At 41.1% G+C, this 25219-nt stretch overlaps 1 protein-coding gene across 6 annotated transcripts; it reads left to right on the top strand.

Annotated features, from left to right (window-relative positions):
- Positions 1 to 1023: 1023 nt before the first annotated feature.
- LOC127628608 (protein transport protein Sec16A-like) lies at positions 1024 to 25049 on the top strand. 6 transcript variants are annotated; one of them, XM_052105383.1, is made up of 33 exons: positions 1036 to 1154; positions 3282 to 3317; positions 3475 to 5434; positions 6017 to 6454; positions 6589 to 6734; positions 6888 to 6982; positions 7091 to 7214; positions 7321 to 7510; positions 7721 to 7859; positions 8201 to 8343; positions 8783 to 8844; positions 8939 to 9077; positions 9773 to 10012; positions 10274 to 10371; positions 11022 to 11103; positions 11180 to 11297; positions 11716 to 11827; positions 11955 to 12060; positions 12185 to 12325; positions 12417 to 12530; positions 14257 to 14431; positions 14539 to 14903; positions 15365 to 15412; positions 15514 to 15675; positions 18294 to 18383; positions 18486 to 18542; positions 19051 to 19207; positions 19356 to 19496; positions 19573 to 19658; positions 20710 to 20763; positions 21127 to 21186; positions 22077 to 22154; positions 24090 to 25049. In XM_052105383.1, the coding sequence occupies exons 3-33, from the start codon at positions 3527 to 3529 to the stop codon at positions 24153 to 24155; spliced, it is 5934 nt and encodes a 1977-aa protein (XP_051961343.1). In that variant the 5' UTR covers positions 1036 to 1154; positions 3282 to 3317; positions 3475 to 3526; the 3' UTR covers positions 24156 to 25049. The 6 variants fall into 6 exon arrangements, with proteins under 6 accessions (XP_051961339.1, XP_051961343.1, XP_051961338.1 ...); XM_052105378.1 differs by having other exon boundaries at positions 3475 to 6454; XM_052105381.1 differs by having other exon boundaries at positions 3475 to 6454; positions 19579 to 19658.
- Positions 25050 to 25219: the final 170 nt, after the last annotated feature.

A 25219-nucleotide genomic window follows, 5' to 3' on the forward strand; every position in this document is an offset into this window, starting at 1 on the left:
ATTTTTAGAAGAATATCTCAGCTCTGTTGGTCCATTCATTGCATGTGAATAGTGACCAGAAGCTCCAAAAAGCACATAAAGGCAGCATACAAGTACGCTTGACTCCAGTGGTTAAATTTATGTCTTCAGAAGCAATGTGATAGGTGTGGGAGAAGAACAGTAGTCCTTTTTATTATCAATCTTAAGTTTCACATAATCTGCTTTTGATTTTGTTGATTCATGTTCTTCATGTATATCGCCACCTACTGGTCAAGGAGGAGAATTTATAGTTAATTATAGTTTTAAAAAAAAGGTCTTAAATATTGATCTTTTTCTCACCCACACCTATTATATCATTTCTGAAGATGTAAAATTAACCTCTGGAGTTGTATGGATTACATTTATTCTGCCTTTATGTGCTTTATGGAGCTTCACATTTTTGGTACCCATTCACTTGCATTGTGTGGACCAACAGAGCGGAAATATTTTTCTAAAAATCTTAATTTGTGTTCAGCAGAAGAAAGAAAGTCATACACATCTGGGGTGGCATGAGGGTGAGTAAATGATGAGGGAATTTTCATTTTTGGGAGAACTATCACTTTAACGTGTGTTTTGTTTTTTAGAAGTGACCTAGTTAAAGTGCAAGATCTTAATTATGTGATATCAGGCTTTTGAACTTCACAACATATATCTGCATTGTATTTCATTTGCAATCTCTATTCTATTTTGAATTATTTATTGCCTTCAGTACCTTTCAGCATTTCTCACCCTCTGCCTACTTTTGTTTTATCTACATACAATGTTAAATCAATTACAACCTGCAACCAACAGGGGACGGCATTCGCTATAGGCCAATCTGACCAGTGTTGACTCTTTTTTTATTTTATTTACAATGCCTTAAATAAACCTAATAACATTATTTCAACAAAAAAAAACCGAACCAGAACATAATTACGTTATTGCGTTTAAAAAAATACATGTATATATGTTTTTTTCAGGTGATAGGGGCGGGGCCAATTTGGATGGTTCCTGACGTCACATGTACACGTCGCCAAGCAGGACGCGTTCGGCAAAGAGTCAGCCGCGGTGTCCTGCACTTTTGTGAGAAACTAATCTTCAGTCGCGCTCGTGTCGAGTTTTGTTTGTGTTGGGGCATCTCGGACGGGAGATAAGGGGTAAGAGTATGCTGATGTGGTTTAATGTTTTTGGCCAGAGAGTTCTGTGGTTCGAGGGATTAACTGTAATTGTTAGCATGCTAACGGCTAGTGGCCCAGTCAGCTGTCACCTGTAACGCCTCACATCCTATATTTATATTTTTACACTATATTTTCATATATTTCTCTTCATGACATTCACAGATGTTGCTGTCCAGGTCTATAGTTGTATGTACAAATTTCATGGGTGGTTAAAATGCCGTATTGTTGATGTGCAGCTGTTTTTTTTTTTTGCTTTGCTTGCCTGCTTAAGTTCGTGTGTGTGTGTGTGTGTGTGTGTGTGTGTGTGTGTGTGTGTGTGTGTGTGTGTGTGTGTGTGTGTGTTTTGTTTTGACAGATACAATATATCCTCTGATTTTAAGCATCAATTGACCATTTACATAATATCACCTCTATGTGTGTGTGTGTTCTAAATGTATATAAGGGCTCTCTGAAGTATGTTTGCTGTTGGAGTTAAAGAGACTGGAATTAATGAGCAGGATGTGACATCAGCGAGTTAAATAGCATGTAAATACAGAAGTAAGCGCTATATGTATCCGCCTTTTAGTGCCGGAGCCGGATATAAAACAGTTCAAAACAAATTTATTAATCCCCATGGGGAAATATAAATGTATACGAAAGGCACACACTGGGATACTGGCGAAGACATAAGTGATTAAATGGCTTTGTTTGCCTGTTTTGCATACAATAAAACAACAATGAGCAATTATTATCAATATCTATAAATTGCATAACTAAGTTATAAAGACCAGACCCTCAGTGAATCTGTGCCCAGTTTGAACCCTTGCCATTCACAAAGCTGTACATATTATCCAACTCTCTGCATACTTGTTTATTTAATATTTTGACTAATTTGATTGTTTTCATCTAAAAATACAGTGTAGGACTCTTAATTTATTACATAACATGATTACAACATTAACATCATTTTTTAAAGTTAAATGTATACCTTGGCACTTGATTTATTATTATTATTATTATTTACAAAACTAATTTCCATTTTGATTCTTTTTGACACATAGGCTACATTCAGTCTTGTGGATCTGAACTTTTGAATGGCACTGTATTTATCACAGTTATATTGTCCACTACTGGTGTGAAAGTGCCATTTTAGATAAACATGGTATTTTAATAAACAGAAACTGTATTCGCCCACTGCTGGCATAGATTAAACTACGCATTTAACGGAGGTAAGGCCCCTTGCTTTGAAAAATGACCGTCAGGTTCCAAAGTTCAATGTAACAATGCGCATTTCTCTTTGAGACCTGGCCTGCAATGTGCCTGATATCAGGGTGACTTTTCAAATGCTGTGAAATTAGTCTAATATTGTTCTCACTTCTGCTCACTATTGATCTTTAGAATGTTAGATGTTGTGGTATCAAGGTGGTGTCTGTTATTTGGATAATCTACTTTGAACTAAAGTCCACACAGTTTTCCTTTAGAGTCATGAATGGAAAACTCACTTTATTCTAAAATGTTGGCCTGCTGGAGAGCATTTGAGTGGTAGAATTGTGGTAGACTATATACTCCTACAGCAGATGTGGGGAACATCAGACCTCAGGGCCGTATAACATTTTACCCAGTCCGCAAGACCATTTGAGAAATTATTTGAAAAGCAAAAAATGGCCTTGATTCAATCAACCTAAAAAAAAAAACCCTTTCAAATAATGTTTAAAAATAATTTTAAATGATAACAACACAAAATATTGTATAATAGACAGATCTTTTAGTGTTTTTGGTGTGTGTGGACGTAACGGAATGCGTACATTAATTTCAAAATTGCAAGCAATTGTATGGCCCGCAAATAATTTTGTAAATACTCATGGCCCTTAATAGAAAAAATGTTCCCCATCCCTGACCTACAGGAACTGCATCAGAGAAACCTGAGTGCTTTGCACTGTGAATTGAAACCGTGTTGGTTGTTTGAAGCTGAAATTCATATACATTAGGCTTACTTTATTCACAGATTTTCTCAGGACAAACATAGTCTATATGGTATACTGGTCTGATTTTGACCAGTCATGTGAGCTGTGCTCTGTTTCTGTGTGCTAGCAACCCTTATTTGTGTTTTGTGTGTACCTTTTATAGAGGTGCCACGTTGCCCTGAGCTGACACTTAATGCAAGTATGTTTTAAGGAACACAAATTGTCCTCATAACAAATGGACATTATTGTGAATGATTTGAAACACCAGTTGCATGCAAATACATCAAATTTAAGTGCAAAATGACCCAGCTCAACCTTAACATAAATCTTAATAATTGTATTCTTCTTTCATTTAGGGAGATTTCCAATTAGTGTAAATGCTTTGGAGGCTTGTGAGTGTAAGTAAAGATGCAACCTCCTCCTCGGACAACTCCCCTTGGAGCTAGTGGACCTCCGCCTGCCTCCGGTGGTTCCAATGCCTTCAGAAGAAACAGACCCTACAAGCATGGCGCTGCAGCTGCTATGACAACTGCTGCCCCACCCACCCAGCCAGTGGCTGATCCATTTGCCTTTGGCAGACAAGGTCTTTCTCCTTTGGCTGTGGGCAGTCAAGCTCCCCCCACAAACAGCAACCCACTTCCTATGCAAGCCCCTCCAATGACAGGGTTCAACCCGAATGCTCGACCACAAGGGCCACCACCAGGAGCACAGACTGCCTCACCTGGCCCCCCACCAAGAATTTTTACACCACAACCTGTTCCTCCAGGGCCTGGGCCAGGGCCAGGCTCCAACCCTCCTCCTGCAGAGCCAGGATACTTTAATTCTCAAGAACATATGCCCTATATTGCACAGTTGCCTAATCCAGCCCCTACTTTAAGTTCTAACACATCCCATCCTCCTTCCACAGCCCCAACACCCCCAGTTCAAACTCCAATGCCTTTTCAGTCCCACCCAACACCCCCAGTCCAATCTCACTGGGTACCTGATTACGGAAGCCGCCCACCTTCCGTTCAGAACTACTTTCAGCCAACCAGTGATCTACCACCTCAGCATTTCCATTCTCAAGCCCCTCCCCTTGTGCCCTCTCCCCACACAGCCCCTCCCTTGACACAGCCCCCTCGGAATCAAGGTCTGCCAGCTCCACCAAATGTGACTGGGTTCACTGCAACTCCGCAACAGAACTCCCACTTCTCAGCCCAGAATTATTTCAGTCAATCAGGTGGACCCTCAGATCCATGGTTCAGTCAGAACCCGCCACTGCGTGCCTGCCCTGTTCCCTACTCAGAAGCACCTAGTGACCCTGGAATGCTTTCAGTATTCTTTCGGGGTAATGATGTAGAAAATAAGGAGACACTTTCAGGGGAGGGGCGTGTAAATGGGGTTTCTCACAACTCCCACTTAATGGCTGAGTTGTCTCCTCCGTATTTGAATGACAGTGGTAACATTCGAGCTGGTGCAGGGCCATGCGATTCGGTGGAGAATCTAGAATGTGTTCCAAACCAGGAAGTGCTGCCTAGTGAACAACCACCAAGCCATGCCTTCATGACGGTCCCTAACTTGGAGACACCTGACTCTACTCCTCGTCTTGCCCGCTCAGCAAGTGTCTCATCAAGCTATAGTAATGTCAGTCACAGCAGCGAACACGTTCCTCTCAGCGGCGGACACGGTCCTCTCAGCGGCGGACACGGTCCTCACAGTGTCACTTGCCGACAACAAAGTGTAGTGGAAACATTTATCCAACAGGAGAGCCCTCACCCACCAGATCACCCTCCTTTGCACCCCTCCACTGGTGGGTACTTTGAACAAGTAGACTCCAACACAGCTGCAGAGGCAAGTCCAACCTTCCTCACTCCTAGTCCTCCTAAGCCAGTTGGTGTGTTCCAGGCAAGTGCAAATTCTTCCTTTGAGCCTGTCCGCTCACATAATGTAGGTGTTCGGCCTGCAGAGATTGATCGTGCACGTATGGTCATGGAGAAGTGTGGACGTGACGTACAACCTGGCAACCTAGAACAGCCCCCAGACAACTTGGAGACCATTTACCTAGCAGAACGCCGACCCTCATCTCGAGCTCAGGGTGCACGACGCCCCAGTGAGAGCCCTGCTACTACACTATGGGCTCAAAATGACACTTCTAGTCTAGGTGCAAACATCCTGTTAGCCCCTGCAGCACCCTCTCTGGCTGCAACATTTGTTCCAACACATCCAGCTGAAGTCATCCAGCCACCGGAGGATGGGCCCCTTGATTTACATCCACCTAAGCCCCACCCACAACTTCCCTCTGAAAACCTGGAGAACCCGCCGGACTCCAACCCTCAGGCAGGTTTAGGATATGCCTCCTTGCTAGTAGCTACACCTCCCGTAGAGGCCCTGAACCAGCCTGTGGTGATTGCTCCACCTTCCTCTAATTACAATTTGAATTCCTCTCAAAATCCCACACAACCATCCAATCAAAAATGTCTTCAAGAGGCAGCCACACCTATTCACCCACCCTCTCAGCCATCTATGACCAATCAAATGGCTCAGATTTCAACCAGTCAGCCTCAGCCTCTTTTCTCTCATACACCAGAAAACTTAAATCCTTCTTACACCCAAGGTGTCTTGAATCTAACACGAGACACCAAAGATACTCCACCATCTGTTCAAGCAACCCACCCTGCTCTCTCAAGGGTGCAGTCTCATAGCCTATCTTTTCTGCCTTCTGTTTCCCAAGCTCCGCCTTCTGTTTCCCAAGCTCCACCTTCTGCCGCTGCCACCAATCACAATCAGGCTTCAAATTATGAACTGCTTGATTTTTCTATGCATCAACCACTGTCTGCAAATCAGGTCTCAGGCCCGGCTATTTCTCCATCATCTCATCCTTCAGCCTCGGTGAATAACACACCTGGCTTTTACCTACAGGTCACCAAAGATGCGCAGCTGGGAGGGCAGCCTGACAGCGAGGCTAAGCTCCTTCAGCAGACCTCTTACCCCCCTCGACCCTCCAGTAACCCACCCGACAACGACCTTACTCGCCCCTCCCACCCAGCCCATCCACCTCCTGCTCAGTACCAGCCTCCTATACAGGCCCCTCCCACTCATCCTGGAGCCCCTCCCACTGGGCCTGGATCTGTTCCACCATCTTATCCACCCCAGTCAGTGAACATCGCTCCTCAAGAACCTCAAAGACCTCCTTCAGCCCTAGGTGGTCAGCCCGGTTATGGCACTACTCCTGCGATGCCCCTTGGTCCAGGCTATCCAGGGTACTACCCAGGGACCTACCCAGAGTGGACCCAGGATGGAAGACTGCCATACCCACCCCAGTACCCAATGGGCCCAAGAACTCAGAGCCACTATCAGGTGCAATGATCTAATGTAGTTTCAGTGTTTCCATTCAGTGAAGCTTCTTAATAATAGCACATATTGTAAAAACATAAGAGAAAAATATGCTTTTTGTTTCAGTTTTACATATTTCTATGTTTTTAATGTTACAGAATGATCCCTACCGTAGAACAGATCCTCGATATGGCTGGTATGATGGTCAAAATTCCAATTTCCCAGAGGGTGAACGTCAACAAGAGAGGCCGAGTTCTAGGCCTAGTTCTAGAACCAGTCAATATTCTGACAGACCTAACTCCAGGTGATGGAGTCAAAACAGTACTTGCGTCTGGCAAAGATGAACCAAGTCAAATGGACTTGGGTTGCACTAAAATCTCTAGTGTGAAGGTGCCCTTTGACTAACTATGGATTATAACATGATTCGCTTGTCTTTCTCTATAATTTTCCCTCTCAGGCAGGGGTATCCAGAAGACGCTTCTAGATTCAGCCGTAGTGCCTATGATGAGTACTATGCAAACTGGTATAAGACATACTATGATGCCTATGGAGGTAAAGAGTGATCAGCCCTACAGATAACTGCTGTTTTGGCATCAAATTTCAAAAACGTGGTGTTTCTGCTTTTTGCTTACGTGTGTGTGTGCGCGTGTGTGTGTTCAGATAGGAGCTGGTGGTATGATCCAAATGCTGCATATGACCCACGCTACTATAGCTGGCCATATGGGTATGACCCTGATGCTGGCAGAAGAAGAGAAGTGTATGACAACCCCCAATATCCAAGCAGGTACACGCATACACTTACAGAAAATCTTTTTCGTAGACAAACAAAGAGTCACATCCCTCAGTGCCCTAACTCTCTAACCAAGTGTTTCCATGGTAATCGTTGCTAGGGGAAGAGAGGTATACAATGACCAATGGCAGTACCACCCTGGTTGCGACAAAAGCTTTGATGATGATGGCTGTTGGCGTGACCCATACGCAGATGATACAGACCGGCGTTCAGTACACAGTGAGCGTTCAGTGCACAGTGTGCATTCCTCACACAGTCGCCGGAGTAGCTTCAGTTCTCGGTCACAACAGGTCAGCAATTGCAAATAAAACAGTACCTTTTATTGTTAACATGCTTGAATAAGGATTTCTATTTCTCTGTTACGAATGTGCATGTTTAATCATCTAATCATTTATCATTTAAATCATTTGGTCCTGGTATTTTGATGAAAATGGAAGTGGTTCTTGTTTAGTTTCTTGATTTCCAACCCTAGTGTGTGACTTCTTTCTTTCTTCCTGCAGAGTCAGCCAGATCTTGTTAACACTGCCTATGGTGTTACTGGGACCACTCTCTACAGCCAGTATCCCGACCATTCAGAAGCCACAACATATAGTCAGATTCCTCATACTGAGGACAACACCTGGACGGCCCCAGAGCAGCGTAAATATTACCCATAAACAGTCTACAACTTTACACATGCGTTTATATATATATATATATATATACACACACACAACACACATTGAAGTACAGTATGTATGCCATACTCCAACAATGCAAACTATATTTTTAATTAATACGTTTCTGTATTGAATGGATTATGATTATATTTTTGATCAAAGTTTCTCCTGCTTCATCTGCAATCTTAGATTTATTTTTCTTCTTGCTCATCCTGCATTATAGGATTGCCTTCTCTGTGAAGGTTAAAAGTGGCAAAAGTGAGAGATCTTGCCTTTCTAACCATTTTCCTCTGTTTTTTCCTCATTCTGTTGCTCTCTCAGCTCCACCAAGGCCATTGACCCCTGAGAAGTTCTCTATTCCTCATCTCTGTGCTCGGTTTGGTCCAGCTGGTCAGCTGATCCTTGTCCAGCCCAACCTGCCAGCTGCTGGTCAACCCACACTCGTGGAAATCCACAGCATGGAGGTAACAATTGGAACAGAGTGTAAATTATATAAATAACACTTACAATATAATTCATCAATATATTATCAAGTGGTGTAAAATTATGTCTCAAAACAGGGAACTAATTACTTTTTTAAGCAGTCATAAATTCTGTAAACATCTTCTGAATAAAATCTAGTATAAGTGTCTCATGAAATCTGTTCAAAGCTTGTTCGCCTTAAAATTTAATGAAAGAAAAAAGTAATTATTTTAAAAAAAAAATGATCCTTTTTAGAACCACAATATTTTTTTTCTGTTGTAACATTGTAACTTTACCAAACACCCCCTCGATCCTCAATTATTTGTTTTTACCATGATCGCAGATATGCTCTTTTGTGATTGGTCATAAATAGTCAGGCTCAGTGCTGATTGGTCAGTTAGCTTTTTCGTGTGTGATGACTTGGCTGTGATGTCATTCCAGACGATTCTTCAGGATTCTCCAGAGCAGTCTGAATTGCGTTCCTTCCCCGGTCCACTCGTCAAGTAAGAGTCTAACTTTATGCACACATGCACAACTTTATAGCCACGTACACACTTAAACAATCCAGTCATTTTGTGTTTGTGCAATTGTCTGCAGGGAGGAGACCCATAAGGTGGACGTTATAAAGTTTGCTCAGAACAAAGCCCAAGAGTGTTTGCGAAATGATGGCCTCATCGACAAAGACTCCGCCTACCTCATCTGGGAGTTCATTGTGTTGCTATGTCGCCAGAATGGGGTGAGTGTTTTGTGTAACCCTAATGTTAACTGAGAGTGAATCAGAGGCTGTTTTCACACGTTTCAGTTGCAAACTCCTCCTCCGAACTGCTGAGTGTTTGCATCATAAACTTGAGTATTACCATAAGCTGTAGCGGTTTAACACTGTAGCTAGGTATTCAAGAGGTAAACACACCTTTTATAAAAAGATTTAGCCTTTTGTTTCTACAAAATGTAATGTGCACAGAACAGCCACAAATGTCTGCACAGCATGATCTGCTCACCGAAAAGCCATTTTTGCAGTGACAAGCAGCAAGTATTGACAATTTAGTATGTCAACAGCAGTGGTTCACCTTGGTGGTTACCCAGAGGGTGAACGTCAACAAGTGGTTACGTCAATGCTAATGGCTTTATTACCAATTTAGCTGCTTTCACAGAAGCCAAACAAAACTGACATGAAACGGATTCAGGTCCGCACCAAAAGCTATTCCTGCTTTTAGGAAAAGCTTGCTTTTGTATATTAACAATAAACTCTGCTATTTGCATCTGTATCTTTCAGTAGTTCTGTTTTTAAGTGTCTACTAGCACTTGCAACATCTTCATTGTTTCAAAATCAACCTCTCCAACTTCCTTAATATTCACCAATAGGTTAAAGAAATGGTAACATGAAATTTCTGAACTGCTGTGTTTAGTTTTTGTTTTTTTACTCTGTTTTAGACTGTAGTGGGCACAGACATCGCTGACTTGTTGCTAAAGGAGCATCGCTCTGTCTGGTTTCCGGGGAAATCTCCTAATGAGGCAAATCTCATTGACTTCAACAATGATGCAATAGAGCGCTCTGAGGAAGAGGAGGCGGGGCCAATCTCCCTCCTATCAGACACTTTTATGGGCGTGCCCGAGAATGTCGGCAAGGAGACCGAGCGCTTCAGAGAACTACTACTGTTTGGACGCAAAAAGGCAAGATAATACACAGACTCGCTCAAATATAAAGAAAAGCCTTTTGCCACACACACACTATATAATGAAAATAATAACTTAATTGTTACTGTATGATAGAAAATTCGTTATTTTCAGTAGTTTGTGTTCCATTGAGTCACTGCCTCTAAATGTAGCCCGTATTCTGTTCTCAATTGATATAAATTACATAACTTTTCCCTCACATTACAACGGTGGACAATAGCAAATTGCGAAGTTTGCTTGCCTGTGTGTGTGTGTTAGGATGCGCTGGAGGCTGCTATGAAAAACGGGCTGTGGGGACATGCACTGTTACTAGCCAGCAAGATGGACAACAGAACACATGCCCGGGTCATGACCAGGTAAACCATTTTAAACCAAGTGTGCATATTACCACAGAAAAATATCTCGACTCGTTCCGCAGTTTTAAAGGCGAACAAAAATGGCATTTACAGTATTAACTCGCATTGAAAGTTTAAGGGGATGGCATTGCACCAGCAAAGATGTTAAAATACACACTGGTTTGAAAGTATAGCCACAAGACTTAAATCTTATTAATTAGTGGTGGGTAAAAATATTGTTTTTCTGATTCAATTTGATCTTAATTTGAACAGTCTTAATGTCGATTCTTTAATCCCAAGGAATCTTTTACTCTATGCACAACCCTCTACTACAATGAGAGAATATTGATTGCATTTGCTACCAAATTTCAACAAGGCTGGTAAATGTGTAGATTTCACTCATCGGTAATTGTGTAGTTTAGTGGTGAAGTATATAGTAGAGAGATCCTTTCACTATGTGTTGAGTAAATGTTGTTCCGTGTCCAAAGACGAGATTCACGTGACCCATTTTGTCGTTGAATAACATCTCTTTAAAAGCCTTTAATAGCCTTTCTTTACAGTCAGTTGTTCATCAAAACAACAGAAAAGAAAGATTTAAGTCTTATCACTGCAAATGCTGTTCATAGATCTTTGATCAATGTTTTAATGTTGTTTGTATTTGTCTTTTTCAGGTTTGCCAACAGCCTGCCGATTAATGACCCATTACAGACCGTTTACCAACTCATGTCAGGAAGAATGCCTGCTGCTGCTACTGTAAGTGTGTGTGTTGATGTTGTAGACAGATATTGTTTTAACATAGTAATTTAGACAATATCTCTGTTTCTGTCAGTGTTGTGGAGATGAGAAGTGGGGTGACTGGCGCCCCCATCTGGCAATGGTGCTGTCCAACCTCACACACACTCTGGATCTAGACACACGGACCATATCAACCATGGGGGATACATTAGGTATGTAGACTTTAATAAATAGTGCATGCATATAGTTGAGGTGGTTTGGGCATCTGGTAAGGATGCCCCCTGGCTGCCTCCCTAGGGAGGTGTTTCAGGCACGTCCAGCTGGGAGGAGGCCTCGGGGAAGACCCAGGATTAGGTGGAGAGATTACATCTCCACACTGGCCTGGGAACGCCTCGGGGTCCCTCAGTCAGAGCTGGTTAATGTGGCTCGGGATAGGAAAGTTTGGGGCCCCCTGCTGGAGCAGCTGCCCCCGCGACCCGACTTCGGATAAGCAGTTGAAGATGGATGGATGGATGGATGGATGGATGCATGCATATACATGGAAACCATTTCTGTCTATGGGTATACTTTCACACGTAGTGTAGATGCATCACTGGTCCTGTAGTCATGCTTCAATGTTCTGTGTTACAGCATCTAAAGGTCTGGTTGACGCAGCGCATTTCTGTTACCTGATGGCTCAGGTGGGATTTGGTGTTTTCACCAAGAAAAGCACAAAGATGGTCCTGATTGGCTCCAATCACAGGTGTGTAAAAATGCACACCTACACAGTCAATCAGAGCTAAATATACACACAACCATACATTAATACAGTCACATAACATAATATCAGTTCATGCACACATGCTTAAGTCTCTCTTTCTCGCTCTTAGTTTGCCGTTTTTGAAGTTCTGTTCAACAGAGGCGATTCAACGCACCGAATCGTACGAGTATTCTCAGTCTCTCTGCTCTCAGCCTCTCTCTCTACCCAACTTCCAGGTGAGACACGCTTGTACAGTACTGTAGATAAATATGCATCCGGCAGTCTATTTCGATTTTCACCACGCTAGTATTAGTCCAATTTATTTTGGGGATCATGACCTTTGCTCTTTGACCTACACAGGTGTTCAAGTTCATCTACGCGTGTCGATTGGCAGAGTCGGGACTTTGCGCACAAGCCTTCCATTACTGTGAGGTCATCTCACGTGCTCTCTTGAGAGTACCTGAGTACTACTCATCTGTGTTCATCAGTCAGCTCATACAGGTTGATACACTTGGTGGTAATGTGCTTAAAGTTTATTCTGCCCATCTAGGAACTGAATTAACGTCCCATGTTTCCATCTGTTTTATTACAGATGTCTGTCAGGTTGAGGTTTTTTGACCCACAGTTGAAGGAGAGGCCCGAGCAGGAGATGTTTATAGAGCCCGATTGGTTAATCTATCTCAGACAACTTGATGGACAGATCAAGGTATGTGTTTTTTTTGTTCGTAGTGTTGAGGTTAACACAAGTTGCTTACCTTTTTATTTTAAAAGTTACTACCATATTTTCCAGAATAGGAGGTCCTGCAACTTATCGTTAAAGCGACTTAACAAAATATAATTTATATGTAATTGCTATCGGCTGCTTAAATGCACTACACACCAAAACACCTATGCCTACACGCCAATGGATGAAAACATCAGTCATAGAGCTGTAGCAAGTAGTCTAATTATTTTAAGCAACCAGTTTAATTATTCTGTCCACCATAAATTTCATACTCTAACAAATGCAACTCACAGATCACCACAAAATGACATTTCATCACACCCCTAGTGAAAACATTCAGTCAGTGAACTGGACAATTAGTGCATTGCAAATAGGATGCAAATTTCTGAATTTCCCTTGATCGTAGGGCTGCACAATAATGGTTAAAATGACAATCACAATTGTTTTTCTCAAAAACGTACTCAAGAATATGAATCATGATTATTCTGCCATTTGAGAATTTGTTTGTATATTACAAGGTTGTGTATATTAGAGCGAGCTTGAAAGTGATTGGTTAGTGGCGAACTTCTGAAGCGAACGTGATGGGTCAGTTGAGGTGAAAATGGACTTGTAAAGGGCTTGTGATTTGAACTTTCATCCATGGGCACAGCCTTTAATGAAAATGAACAACAATTTGCAACTTTACATGGCTGTAATTTCTGCTTGTTAACTCACTAATAACATAGACCAGTGGTTCTCAACCTTTTTTTGATGAGCACCCTCACTACTTCATACCCTTACCCCCCGAGACCGGTGTAAAAATGCACCTGCTTTGCACTCGCGCTGCTCTGTTCATTGGGGTGTTTCCACCTACAGAGCCATACAGGTGCATTGGTGGAAGTTGTGACTTCACCTGTCTATTTGACGCTGCTAAACCAGATACTTCAGATGCATCTCTAGACTTCAGAATCAGATGAACCGTGGTACAAATGTATACCAACCTTTATAATGGAGTCTAGATAAACATTTTAATGCAAACAGGAACTTGATGATAGATTTGATTAACATGACTGATAAACGCCCCCCTTTTGTAACCTAATTCCCCCCTCTCTACTAATTTGCTCTCAGCACCCCCTGGCATCCTTTGAAAGCCCGCTGTGGGGGCCCCCGTTGAGAGTCCCTGCCGTAGACGGTTATGCTTAATTAACCCTGAGAGGCCGCAATTGTTGCTGGGTTTCCATCCAAAATGTTTAGCATTTTTGAGCACATTTCTAAAAATTAAGAATATACAATTTCCATCAACCACGTAATGCGCATTATCATGAGGGAGCAGCCTCGTCGTGACGGAGCAGCTGAATGACCTCTCACTGCTTTTGGGACTGTTTTATTTGCAAGATTGGTAATGGTAATGGTCTGCATTTATATAGCGCAAAAAGTGGTTACCAAAGCGCTTTACATTGTGTCCCACTCACACTCATACACCAATGGCGGCAGAGCTGCCATGCAAGGCGCTAGCCTGCCATTGGGAGCAACTTGGGTCTCAGTGTCTTGCCCAAGGACACTTGGAATGTGGAGTCGTGTGGGCCGGGAATCGAACCGCCAACCTTGCGATTAGCGGTCAACCCACTCTACCACCTGAGCCACTATAAACATTCTATTCTATGTTCTATGTGTGTATATATATATATGTGTATGTAAAAGCTCCCATATGTGTTCGTGTCCCATTCAGGAAGGTGTTATAGCTTTCAGAGCAGATCGCGGTACACCACAGCTGTACGGCTGTAGTACTCCCACTTCCGAGGACCAGTGCAGCCCACCTGACGCCTCGCATCTGACCTCTGATCCTCACAATCCACTCATGACCACTCTTGTGCCCTCAGCAGGTGTGCAGCTCGTGCCACCAGGTACTATACTGTGCACAACATCACAATATCACCATAGTTTTGTTTGCCTTTTTTTGTCCATATTTTATTCATTTTGATGACCACTACTATTATGTCTATCTATTTAGCCCCTCCCACTATTCTCCATGAAGGGGCGGTCACTCTGCCACAGACCCTGCCTCCTGCTGAAAGCGTTCCATTTTACCCCGTGGCCCCACAGCCAAACTTTGTGGCACCGTACCAGCCTGAAACACATGAGCAATACACACCTATGCCACCTCAAATTCCTTCACAACGGCCCCCGCAAACACCCACCTACAACCCCACAGAAATGCCTCCACAGATGCCCACTGGAATGCCCCCTCAGATGTCCCCAACAATGCCTGTGGCACAAACTGTTATGGCCCCTTCCTCACCTCAGCAGTTCCCTCAGTCTGTTCAGACATTCCCTCCTCCTCAGGGGAAGGACTTCTATGATGAGATGGCAGGCATGGTGAGTTTAGAAAAAATAATAAGAAGCTCGGAATTCCATATTTATTGCCACCACCAGTGTTGGGTAATGTTACTTTAAAAAGTAATGTTACATTGTTGCATTACTCTCCAAATAAGTTTCCATTTACTCTCTATGGACTGTCACCTTTCTGCTACTTTTGTATTTGTCAATAAATTAAATGCTTTTTGATACATTTGATACAATGTAAAGTTACATTTTAATTTTTTTTATGGAATATAAGTTGGTTTTGCCTCATTTAAGTTTGAGATTTCTATTGTGTTTGTCAGGAACATTTTTTGAAAATTACCATGTTTTTAACACAAAATTAACCAAAATATTTATTTGAAATAAATGACTTGCAATGGTGTAAATTCTTGTTACATAAAGTAATCTGACAATTGTTGGATGTTGTGTGCTTTTGTTATTGGTTTAACTGGTTCCTATTGTGATTCTCTTCTAAGGGCATGGGCAGAAGACCTAGAACCACTTCACAGTCGTCAGCGAACATGGTACTGTCCATCTATATTTACTCTTTCTATTCTCTGTTTTCATCATTTTCTGTAAGGGAAAACAATGCATTAATTTTGACCTGAATCTCTCTGCATTTCAGAATTCAGGTCATCGGTCTCGCACCACGTCAGAGTCGTCCAATTATTCAGGGCGAGAGCGCAGCAGTTCAGTAGTGCTTAATACGTTTCCACCTCCCCAACCCATCCCAGAAGCCCCACCTCAGGAAGAACCCAAGAAGACCAAGAAAGACTCTCCCAGGAAGGTCAGTACATACTCCGAAATTGTGGTGCACCAAACTGAAACATGAAAATCTGGGCTGCTTAAATTCTTTTTTTTTTTATTAACCATTTCTCTAGATATAATTGTACATTTTCTCCCATATTATTACATAAAATAATAGAATATTTTATATATATATATATATATATATATATATATCACACACACACACACACACACACAGTTGAATCAGAGGTTTACACACACTTAAGTTGAAGTCATTAAAACTAATTTTCTAATCACTCCACAGATTTAATATTAGCAAACTTTAGTTTTGGCAAGTCATTTAGGACTTTATCTACTTTGTGCTTTACTCAAGTAATTTTTCCAACAGTTGTTTACAGACAGATTGTTTAACTTTTAATTGACTATATCACAATTCCAGTGGGTCAGAAGTTTACATACACTTAAGTTAACTGTGCCTTTAAGCAGCTTGGAAAATTCCAGAAAATTATGTCAAGCCTTTAGGCAATTAGACAATTAGCTTATGATTGGCTAATTGGAGTCAATTGGAGGTGTATCTGCGGATGTATTTTAAGGCCTACATTCAAACTCTGTGCCTCTTTGCTTGACATCATGGGAAAATCAAAAGAAATCAGCCAAGACCTCAGGAAAAAAGCATTGTGGACCTCCACAAGTCTGATTCATCTTTGGGAGCAATTTCCAAATGCCTGAAGGTACCATGTTCATCTGTACAAACAATAGTACACAAGTATAAACACCATGGGACCACGCAGCCATCATACCACTCAGAAGGAGATGCATTCTGTCTCCTTGAGATGAATATAGTTTGGTGCGAAAAGTGCAAATCAATCCTAGAACAATTGCAAAGGACCTTGTGAAGATGCTGGAGGAAACCGGTAGACAAGTATCTATATCCACAGTAAATTGAGTCCTATATGGAAATAACCTGAAAGGCTGCTCTGCAAGGAAGAAGCCACTGCTCCAAAACCTGCATGGAAAAAGCCAGACTACAGTTTGCAAGTGCACATTGGGACAAAGATCTTACATTTTGGAGAAATTACCTCTAGTCTGTTCTGACCATTGTTATATTTGGAGGGCAACGGTCCAATGGTGAAGCGTGGGGGTGCTTTGCTGCAGGAGGGTCTGGTGCACTTCACTAAATAGATGGCATCGTGATTAAGGAAAATTTTGTGGATATATTGAAGACTTCAGCCAGGAAGTTAAAGCTCGGTCGCAAATGGGTCTTCTAGTGGACAACGACCCCAAGCACACCTCCAAAGCTGTGGCAAAATGGCTTAAGGACAACAAAGTCAAGGTATTGGAGTGACCATCATAAAGACCTGTCCTAAACCTGATAGAACTTTTGTGGGCAGAACTGAAAAAGCGTATGTGAGCAAGGAGGCCTACAAACCTGACTCGGTTACACCAGTTCTGTCTGGAGGAATGGGCCAAAATTCCAGCAACTTATTGTGAGAAGCTTGTTGAAGGCTTCCCAAAACATCTGACCCAAGTTAAACAATTTAAAGGCAATGCTTGCAAATATTAAAGTGTATGTAAACGTCTGACCCAATGGGAATGTGATAAAAGAAAAAAAATCTTAAATAATTCTCTCTATTATTCTGACATTTCACATTCTTGGCTAAGTTGTAACGTATGTATAGCTGGTGCAACCGGCCCCAGCTGTATAGGCAACGCACAGCTGTACAGACAAAAAATTAGCATTGCTTGACACTAGTAACAGCACAAGATGAGAACGTGTTCTTGCATTCAAACACAGCTGGACGAAGCGCAATTCCAAATGCAGGTACCTCAAGATGTGATGATCAGTTATAAACTACGTTTAACTGGACAAAGCCAACTCAAAAATGCTGTGTTTATGACTCAAATAAATCAAATCAATCAAAAGTGAGACAAACCAAAAGCATCTGTCTGACATATGTGTACATTGACAGGTCCTTGGAAAAGCCCTAATAATAAATCTGTCTCAAACAAATTAATTTGCTAAACTGATTGCTGTGGACTGTGGGTCAATGATAGACTTATGTTCAAAAATATATTGCCTCCTAAAGCCACTTTTTGCTTTACTCGTCTGCCACAATAATGTAATGCATTTTAATGATCTGAATCTTTATCATGATTATATTGTATTTAGAATTATTTAAATATAATTATTTATTCATGATATATTGAATTATTGTTATTTTGGGGGCCTTTCTCAGCAAATATTGATAGATGTGATTTTATTACAATTCATTAAAATTGATTAAAAAAAAAATATTTGATTGACAGGCCTAATATATAAACACATTTTCACATTTTACAGTGCACACACATTTTTAAAATGTAAATCCAAATTTAATTTATAACTTTAGAATTATAATCGTCAACTTACGTTTCAAAACATTTTTTTAAAATCTACTTCTAGCTGGTTTGGTTAAATGTACTGTTTTCAGTCTATTTTTACATGCAGCCAAAAACGAAAAATTTAACATTGTTAGTTGCTGAAATTTCGGTGCATCCTTACAATCACAAAAACTAAGAAATCTATTGACCCACTGGACGATTGCACAGTTGTTATGAAGATGATTGCAGTGAACCTGATATATGTCTCACAACTCTCTCTCCGTGTGTCTTCAGCAGGGTGGCGGCGGCGGCGGCAGTTGGCTGACCTGGTTGTATCCAAAGCGAAAGAATGAAGCTCATCTACCAGACGACAAGAACAAATCTGTACTAACCTTTCTGCTTTCTCTTTCCAACTACTTGACTTTCCTCTTGTCTCAAAGCTTTCATGGGCATTTTAACATTAATTTATTTTCATTTATGTTTCAGATTGTTTGGGATGAAAAGAAGAAGAAATGGGTCAATCTGGAAGAACCAGAGGAAGAGGTACAGCACAATAATTAGTGTGTTATGCATTAAAAGGCTGTCTGATAGGGGGCCTGGGTAGCTCTGGGGAAAAGACACTGGCTACCACACCTGGAGTTCGAGAGTTCGAATCCCAGGGCGTGCTGAGTGACTCCAGCCAGGTCTCCTAAGCAGCCAAATTGGCCCAGTTGCAAGGGAGAGTAGAGTCACACGGGCTAACCTCCTTTTGATTGCTATAATGTGGTTCGCTCTCGGTGGGGCGTGTGGTGAGACATGCGTAGATGCCACTGAGAATGGCGTGGGCCTCCACACGCGCTATGTCTCCATGGTAACGCGCTCAATGAGCCACGTGTTAAGATGCGTGGATTGACGGTCTCAGACGCCGAGGCAGCTGAGATTCGTCCTCCACCACCTGGGTTGAGGCTACTACACCACCACGAGGACTTAAAGCAATATTGGGAATTGGACATTCCAATTTGGGAGACAAAAAAAAGGTTGTCTGATAATAATTCATTTGTGTATGTTTCAGAGTAAACCTCCACCCCCTCCACCTACCAGCTTTCCCAAAGTTCCAATGGGCAGTCCAGGGGCGGGTCCTCCTGCAATGGGTGGTCCAGGGGCAGGTCCTCCTGCAATGGGTGGTCCAGGGGCGAGGCCACCTGTGAATATGTTCTCTAGAAGAGCAGGTTTGTCTACAGGAGTCTCTTCCTTACCTTTTCTTGTTGAAAAATCTGTCCAATCAGTCATCTGTTTACTTTGTATCCAAAGCGATGCTCATAACTTGTGTGTGTGTGTGTGTGTGTGTGTGTGTGTGTGTGTGTGTGTGTGTGTCAGGCACTAAGAGTCGCTATGTGGACGTGTTGAATCCTGGTCGTGGAGGCTCTAAACCTGCCGCTGCAGTACGGCCCCCTGCTGACCTGTTTGCTCCTCTCGCACCCATGGCAATGCCAGCCAACCTCTTTACACCTGCTGCAGGTGTGTGTGTGTGTACATCAGTATGTTTGTGTGTATCAGTGTGTTTTTGTGTGGAGTGTAACATTGCTCTTTTCAGCTATAGATGAGCAGCAGCCAATGGAAGGAAGTGTTCCAGACGCCAGTGGGGAAAATACAGAGCAGACTGGTGCCACTGTACCACAGGTACACATATTTCACACTTTGTCCTGCACCATAATTTCACACATACGAACACAGACCGGGTCCAAAATGTTTTGTCTTGCCTGTGAATGGCATATTAATTGAGCGTATTTTACCAGCAATGAAGGTGTATTTTACATGTCATAAAGTATATATATTTGCCCTTATGATAAAGGTGTTATTTAACAAATATTTCCTTAATGAAACGCCACAAAAGTTAAATAGCTACCAGCCTTGTTTCATTCATATTTACTTGAATGAATGACATTTTAATGTGTATGTCGTACATTTTTATTCTCATTTTCTGAGTGTTAAAGGAATATTTCTCCCAAAAATGAAAATTCTCTAATTTATTCACCCTCATGCCATCCCAGATGTGCATGACTGACTTTCTTCTGCAAAACACAAAAGAAGATTTTTTAAAAGAATATTCCAGCTCTGTTGGCTTCACAATGCATGTGAATGGTGACTAAAAATTATAAGGTCCATAGCGGACCTATAAAAGTAATCCATATGACTCCACTGGTGTAATCCATGTCTTCTGAAGTGATATATGTGTGGTTGAGAAACAGATCAGTACTTGAGCCCTTTTTATTTTTACTGAATCTACACTTTCACTTTCACATTCAGCCATCTACTAGTTGGGGCTCGTGAAAGGTGAAGATTAATAATAAAAAGGACTTAAATATTGATCTGTTTCTCACCCAGATATATCATATTGGTTCTGAAGAAATTTATTTAACCACTGGAGTCATATGGATTACCTTTATGCTGCATTTATGTGCTTTTTTGAGTTTCAAAGTTCTGATCACCATTCATGCATTGTATGGACCAACAGAGCTGAGATATTTTTCTAAAACTCATCGTTTGGGTTCTGCAGAAGAAAGTAAGTCACACACATCTGGACTAATATGAGGGTGAGTAAATGGGTGAACTATTCCTTTAATTATGGATGCACGCTCAACCATCAAACTAACAAAAATGCAAAAAAAACAAAACAAACAAACATAATTTTATACGTATGGATTATAATAGAGATGTTTTTTCTATTTAGATGTTTAATCCGAACGCTTTGCCTCCCGGTCCAGAGGGAACCCAATCAGGAGAGGTCAGATCATCCTCTAACATTTCATCTCTCAAAGCCACCTCCTCCTGTCGTGCCTAGCTCTTTCACCCATGAATTAACAATTATTATGGCACACACTCTTAATCTGGTGTCTCTAACTGTATTTAATGATTACGGGCTCTAATTATAACCTCAAATGCTGTAACACATGCTACAAAGCGCATGAATGTGTGCAAGTGGGAATGCATGTTAAAGGCTCTGATTGGCTACTGAGGTGTGACATCGCTATGGAGAACACTGATTGAGATGTATTTTAATGATTGACAAAGTGTGATTTAAAATGGCGCTGCATGAGATTAATTTAGGATTGTGGTTTGTTTGTTTGGTTTATTCCTACTGTTCTAGCTGTCTCGTTCTAGCTCAATGAGTTCTCTGTCTCGAGAAGTGAGTCAGCACTTAAATCAGGTACTTTTAGATGGTTTTTATCTGGAACAAACACGCATATCACAAAACCCGTCATGAACATGTCTGGATCATATTTCACCCCCAAATCCAAATAAACAATGTTTTGCTTAAAGAAAACAAAGCTTATTTTTAAGACCATTAAAGATATTTTGCATCGTGACATTGATTTCCCCTCAATTTTAATAATGCAATGCAAAAAACTAAATATCAATTATTATATTGTAAATGATGTATGCATCATGGTAGTATTTGTTTTACTGCATTTAGGTAACTTGCGCTAAATTTAATGTAAAATAAAATCTGTGTAACATTACTTTTTTTACACAAAAAAATAAATAAAATAGCGTAAATGTCCAGAATGCATTATGATCCTGAGGAAATGTGCTAAATGGTCTTCAAAGTAATTTCAGATGGCAGAAAATATGAAATGTTAATTTATAATTTTTCACATTATTTTGGGGTGAATTATGACCTCAACCCCCCCACACACACACACACACACACACACACACACACACACACAAACAACAATTTACACCCTTTTCCAGACACCGTAATGAAATAAGAGCGCTATGCATTGCTTTCATATGCTACTGAGTAAAGCAAGTTGGTGCACACACACCTGCAGGCTTCTAACGTCACACACCTGTAGCCACACCTCCAGCATGACACTTTTTGTGTTTGCAGCAGGCCTGATATAGCTGACTGAACACCATTAACAAAGGGCTCTTGTATTTGAGGGAGGCGTGCTGATGACGGAGGCTCTGCCCCTTCTTGGTGCATGCTTGCACACATTAACCAATCAAGTGCCGCATGCTAATCATGACTTTCAGTGCGCATGGTAGTATGTGTCTCCTGTTTCTTTGCTAACCACAGCTGTATTCTCATAGGTTCCCAGTCAGCCGCCAGCGCAAGGAGCTCCGCCTACAGGGGGCGTGACATTTTATAACCCCTCCCAATTTGCACAGGTAGATATACCTAATTTCTTATCTAATGTCAGTCTGCTATTTTCTATGTAGTCCGTACTAGAGGTCGACCGATAAGGATTTTGCCAACACCGATAACTTAAGTGGACAGATATCGAGGCTGCAAGAGTCCAAAATGAGTAAAATCCCAGATGCATTTTTGGTGTGCAACCAAAATCCCCAAAATAACACAAGGGTAACAAATTGATCCTACATTCTTTATTCAAATAAAGTAAACCTTGTCATGTGGGCTAATAAATACTGCATGAACATTAATTAATCAACAGTAGATCATCAATTGTAGATCATAAGCGATCGCATGTCAGTTGTAATTGCGTCTTTTTTACAACAATTTGCATCAATAAATCAATAATACCTTATCCACTAAAATAAAGGACAATTCTGCGAAATGCTTGTGCTTGGATTACATTTCAGATGCATCTGAGAGAAATAGCGCAGTTTTTTTTTTCACACTTTCTTTGTCTTTTCTGACTTTGTTGTGCGTTAATGTCATGCAGTAAAACACTGGCATAGTGATTGATGCATGTCGTCATGGTGATTGATGCATGTCGTCATAGTGATTTGATGCATGTCGTCATGAGTCCTTCTCCTCCAAATCCAATCACAGGATGTCACAGGAGATGCATTTAAATGACCAGGTGTAAACAGCGACGTGTCTCACCTTACCACATGTAATCAGGTCACCAAAAACGCATCTTAATTCCAGGTGGAAACGGGGTCAATATGTTGAATGGTTTTGGCCACAGAGGAATAATAAAAAATAAAAAAAAAACACTGTTGAACTTTTGTGGTAATCAACATATTCCACATACTGTATGTTATCAATTGAGCTTAACTTGTGTTGAACCCGTTATATCCCTTTAATTACATAATCATTAAAGATGCGCACCTGAACAAGTTTTAAAGGGAGTGGTCAATTAAGTCAATAAGGCCAATTTATAAAAAAATGTATAAAAAAATGGTGACTCCATCCAGGTCTCCAAGCAACGAAAATGGTCCGGTTGCTAGGGAGGGTAGAGTTACATGGGGTAACCTCCTCGTGGTTATGATTAGTGGTGTCTCAAGACAAAAGGAAGAAAGTATGTTTAATAATACAGAATTACAGTACATATATGACAAGTGATTACTGCTCATATGTGCTATATGCCAATGTTTAGCCTACTTTATAGTGTTTATATTCTAAAACATTGTAAATGATTGTAAGAGTACGTATTTTATTTCCTTCATCTGTTTCTGTTAGCAGCTGAGAGCGGAAACACTTCAAAATAAGAGTCCTTGGTGTACTTTGCCTTGTATATAGTTAAAAGTCCAGCACTATGCCCTTTTTTTAAATGTATTTATTTTTTCATTTTTTTGTGGTTTTTATTGGGCTTTTGGTTGCATGATAAACTGCATCTTTTTTTCAATTATTTTGGACTCATGTAGACTATTTTTGGGCCGTAGGTCATGGTAAAGACTAAGAACATTTTACACATTCAATATATTGATTTTTAAAAGTATCGGCTGATTAATCAGTAATCGGCTTGTTTCCACCACCTCAGTTATTGGTATTGGTAAAATCCAATATCGGTCGGCCTTTGTCTGGTCCATACAACGCATCCACTATATTCCAAGTCTTCTAAAGCCAGACAAGATTAACTTTGATGTTGGCTTGACAAAGCATTGTCTGCACATTTAAACTAAAACGAGCATTCCGTTGGCCAATTTGAACATTCCGTCAATGTAAGTCTATGGGATTTTTTTCCAGATTTTTGATTGTCTGCTGTGTGTAAACCATATGTCTGATCCAGGTCTGATCAGTTAGAAAATATCTAACACACTTTTCAAAACAGCCTTAATGTTTGTGCTGAGTTTGATGGAAGTTTTTTTTATACAATATGATCTCGTCAATATGTCTGTATTCTCTCTCTGTTTCAGTCTGTTCCTCAAAGTCATGCTCGACAAGGTCGGTTGGGACAGAGAGAGTACCCCACACTGAAGTAACGTCATTGCTGTATTTCTAGATCAATTGATCAAATTCTAGACCAGATCAGACTGAAGTTTGGTTTCTGCCTGGACTCCTAGAAGAACTGGCATCTGGCTCTCAGCCTTCCAAATAACACTGTCATAGCCGTCGCTGACATGATCATCATTTACCCATATGGGCAGACATTCGAGTGGACGGATCTGGTCCAAACAGACCCTCTAGACTTATTGTACCCATTGCGATCTACCCATTGTGATGTTTACATGGACCAGACGACGCTTCCTCCACATGAGCAGTGTGAACACAAGTGCAATATTGCGAATTAGCCCCATGGAGTTTTTCTTAGTATAGTCTACTCATTTCTGCAGGGTCTATGTGCGTGAGTGTGTATGAACGCGTGAATGGGGAGGAAATGTGGGCGTGTCTTGTTGACGGAAGGCAGCCAGTGCATGTGTCATTGAGGGCGGTCTGGCCTGTTGTCATGGGAACAGCGCAACGTACCAGAATGTTTTAGATATTTATTAAACTTCCTGTCAAGAAGAAATGGTCGAAAATGACTAGACGTCAATGGACAGGATCTGTATATCGCAATGATTTTGTGCGAGCATATTCATTATGTGCGAAGCAAGCCAATCTCTTATGTCTACTTTCTGATGGAGTCTCTAATTATGCCAGTTGCGAATAATCATGTATTATATATGATTTGCCAAATACTGTGATCATTTGCGTGTTGGCGGGTTTTGCTCATAAAATATCATTTATTATTTTCCTATTATATTGGGGTCCTATTTCCATGGCAACAGCGGGGTTTTGTAATTCTAAAGGACGGCTCTGTTTGAAAGAAACTTGGATTTTTCCAGTGTGTTTAGAAATTGACTGTACAATTCTTGATAAGTGATAATAAAGATATTTTTGAGCTCTTTAACACTTCTGAATGTGTTTTACATGTGTGTATGTGCATATTATGTTTGTTTCCAAATGAGTGATATAATTTGTATTAGAACATCATTATTGGAGTTTATTGGCTTTTACTTTTTCATGTAGCTTTTAGTACGAGTGAAGAGGCAGATCTTGCGCTTTG

Source organism: Xyrauchen texanus, chromosome 35, assembly GCF_025860055.1.
Source record: "Xyrauchen texanus isolate HMW12.3.18 chromosome 35, RBS_HiC_50CHRs, whole genome shotgun sequence".
NCBI lineage: Eukaryota > Metazoa > Chordata > Actinopteri > Cypriniformes > Catostomidae > Xyrauchen > Xyrauchen texanus.

Bases quoted from the DNA above. Each gene is read 5' to 3' on its own strand.
- LOC127628608 (XM_052105379.1), top strand. From the start codon at position 3,527: ATGCAACCTCCTCCTCGGACAACTCCCCTTGGAGCTAGTGGACCTCCG. The intron at 11,104-11,179 runs GTAAGTGTGTGT...TGTTTCTGTCAG, and splicing joins GAATGCCTGCTGCTGCTACT to TGTTGTGGAGATGAGAAGTG. The intron at 18,543-19,050 runs GTACAGCACAAT...TGTATGTTTCAG, and splicing joins TGGAAGAACCAGAGGAAGAG to AGTAAACCTCCACCCCCTCC.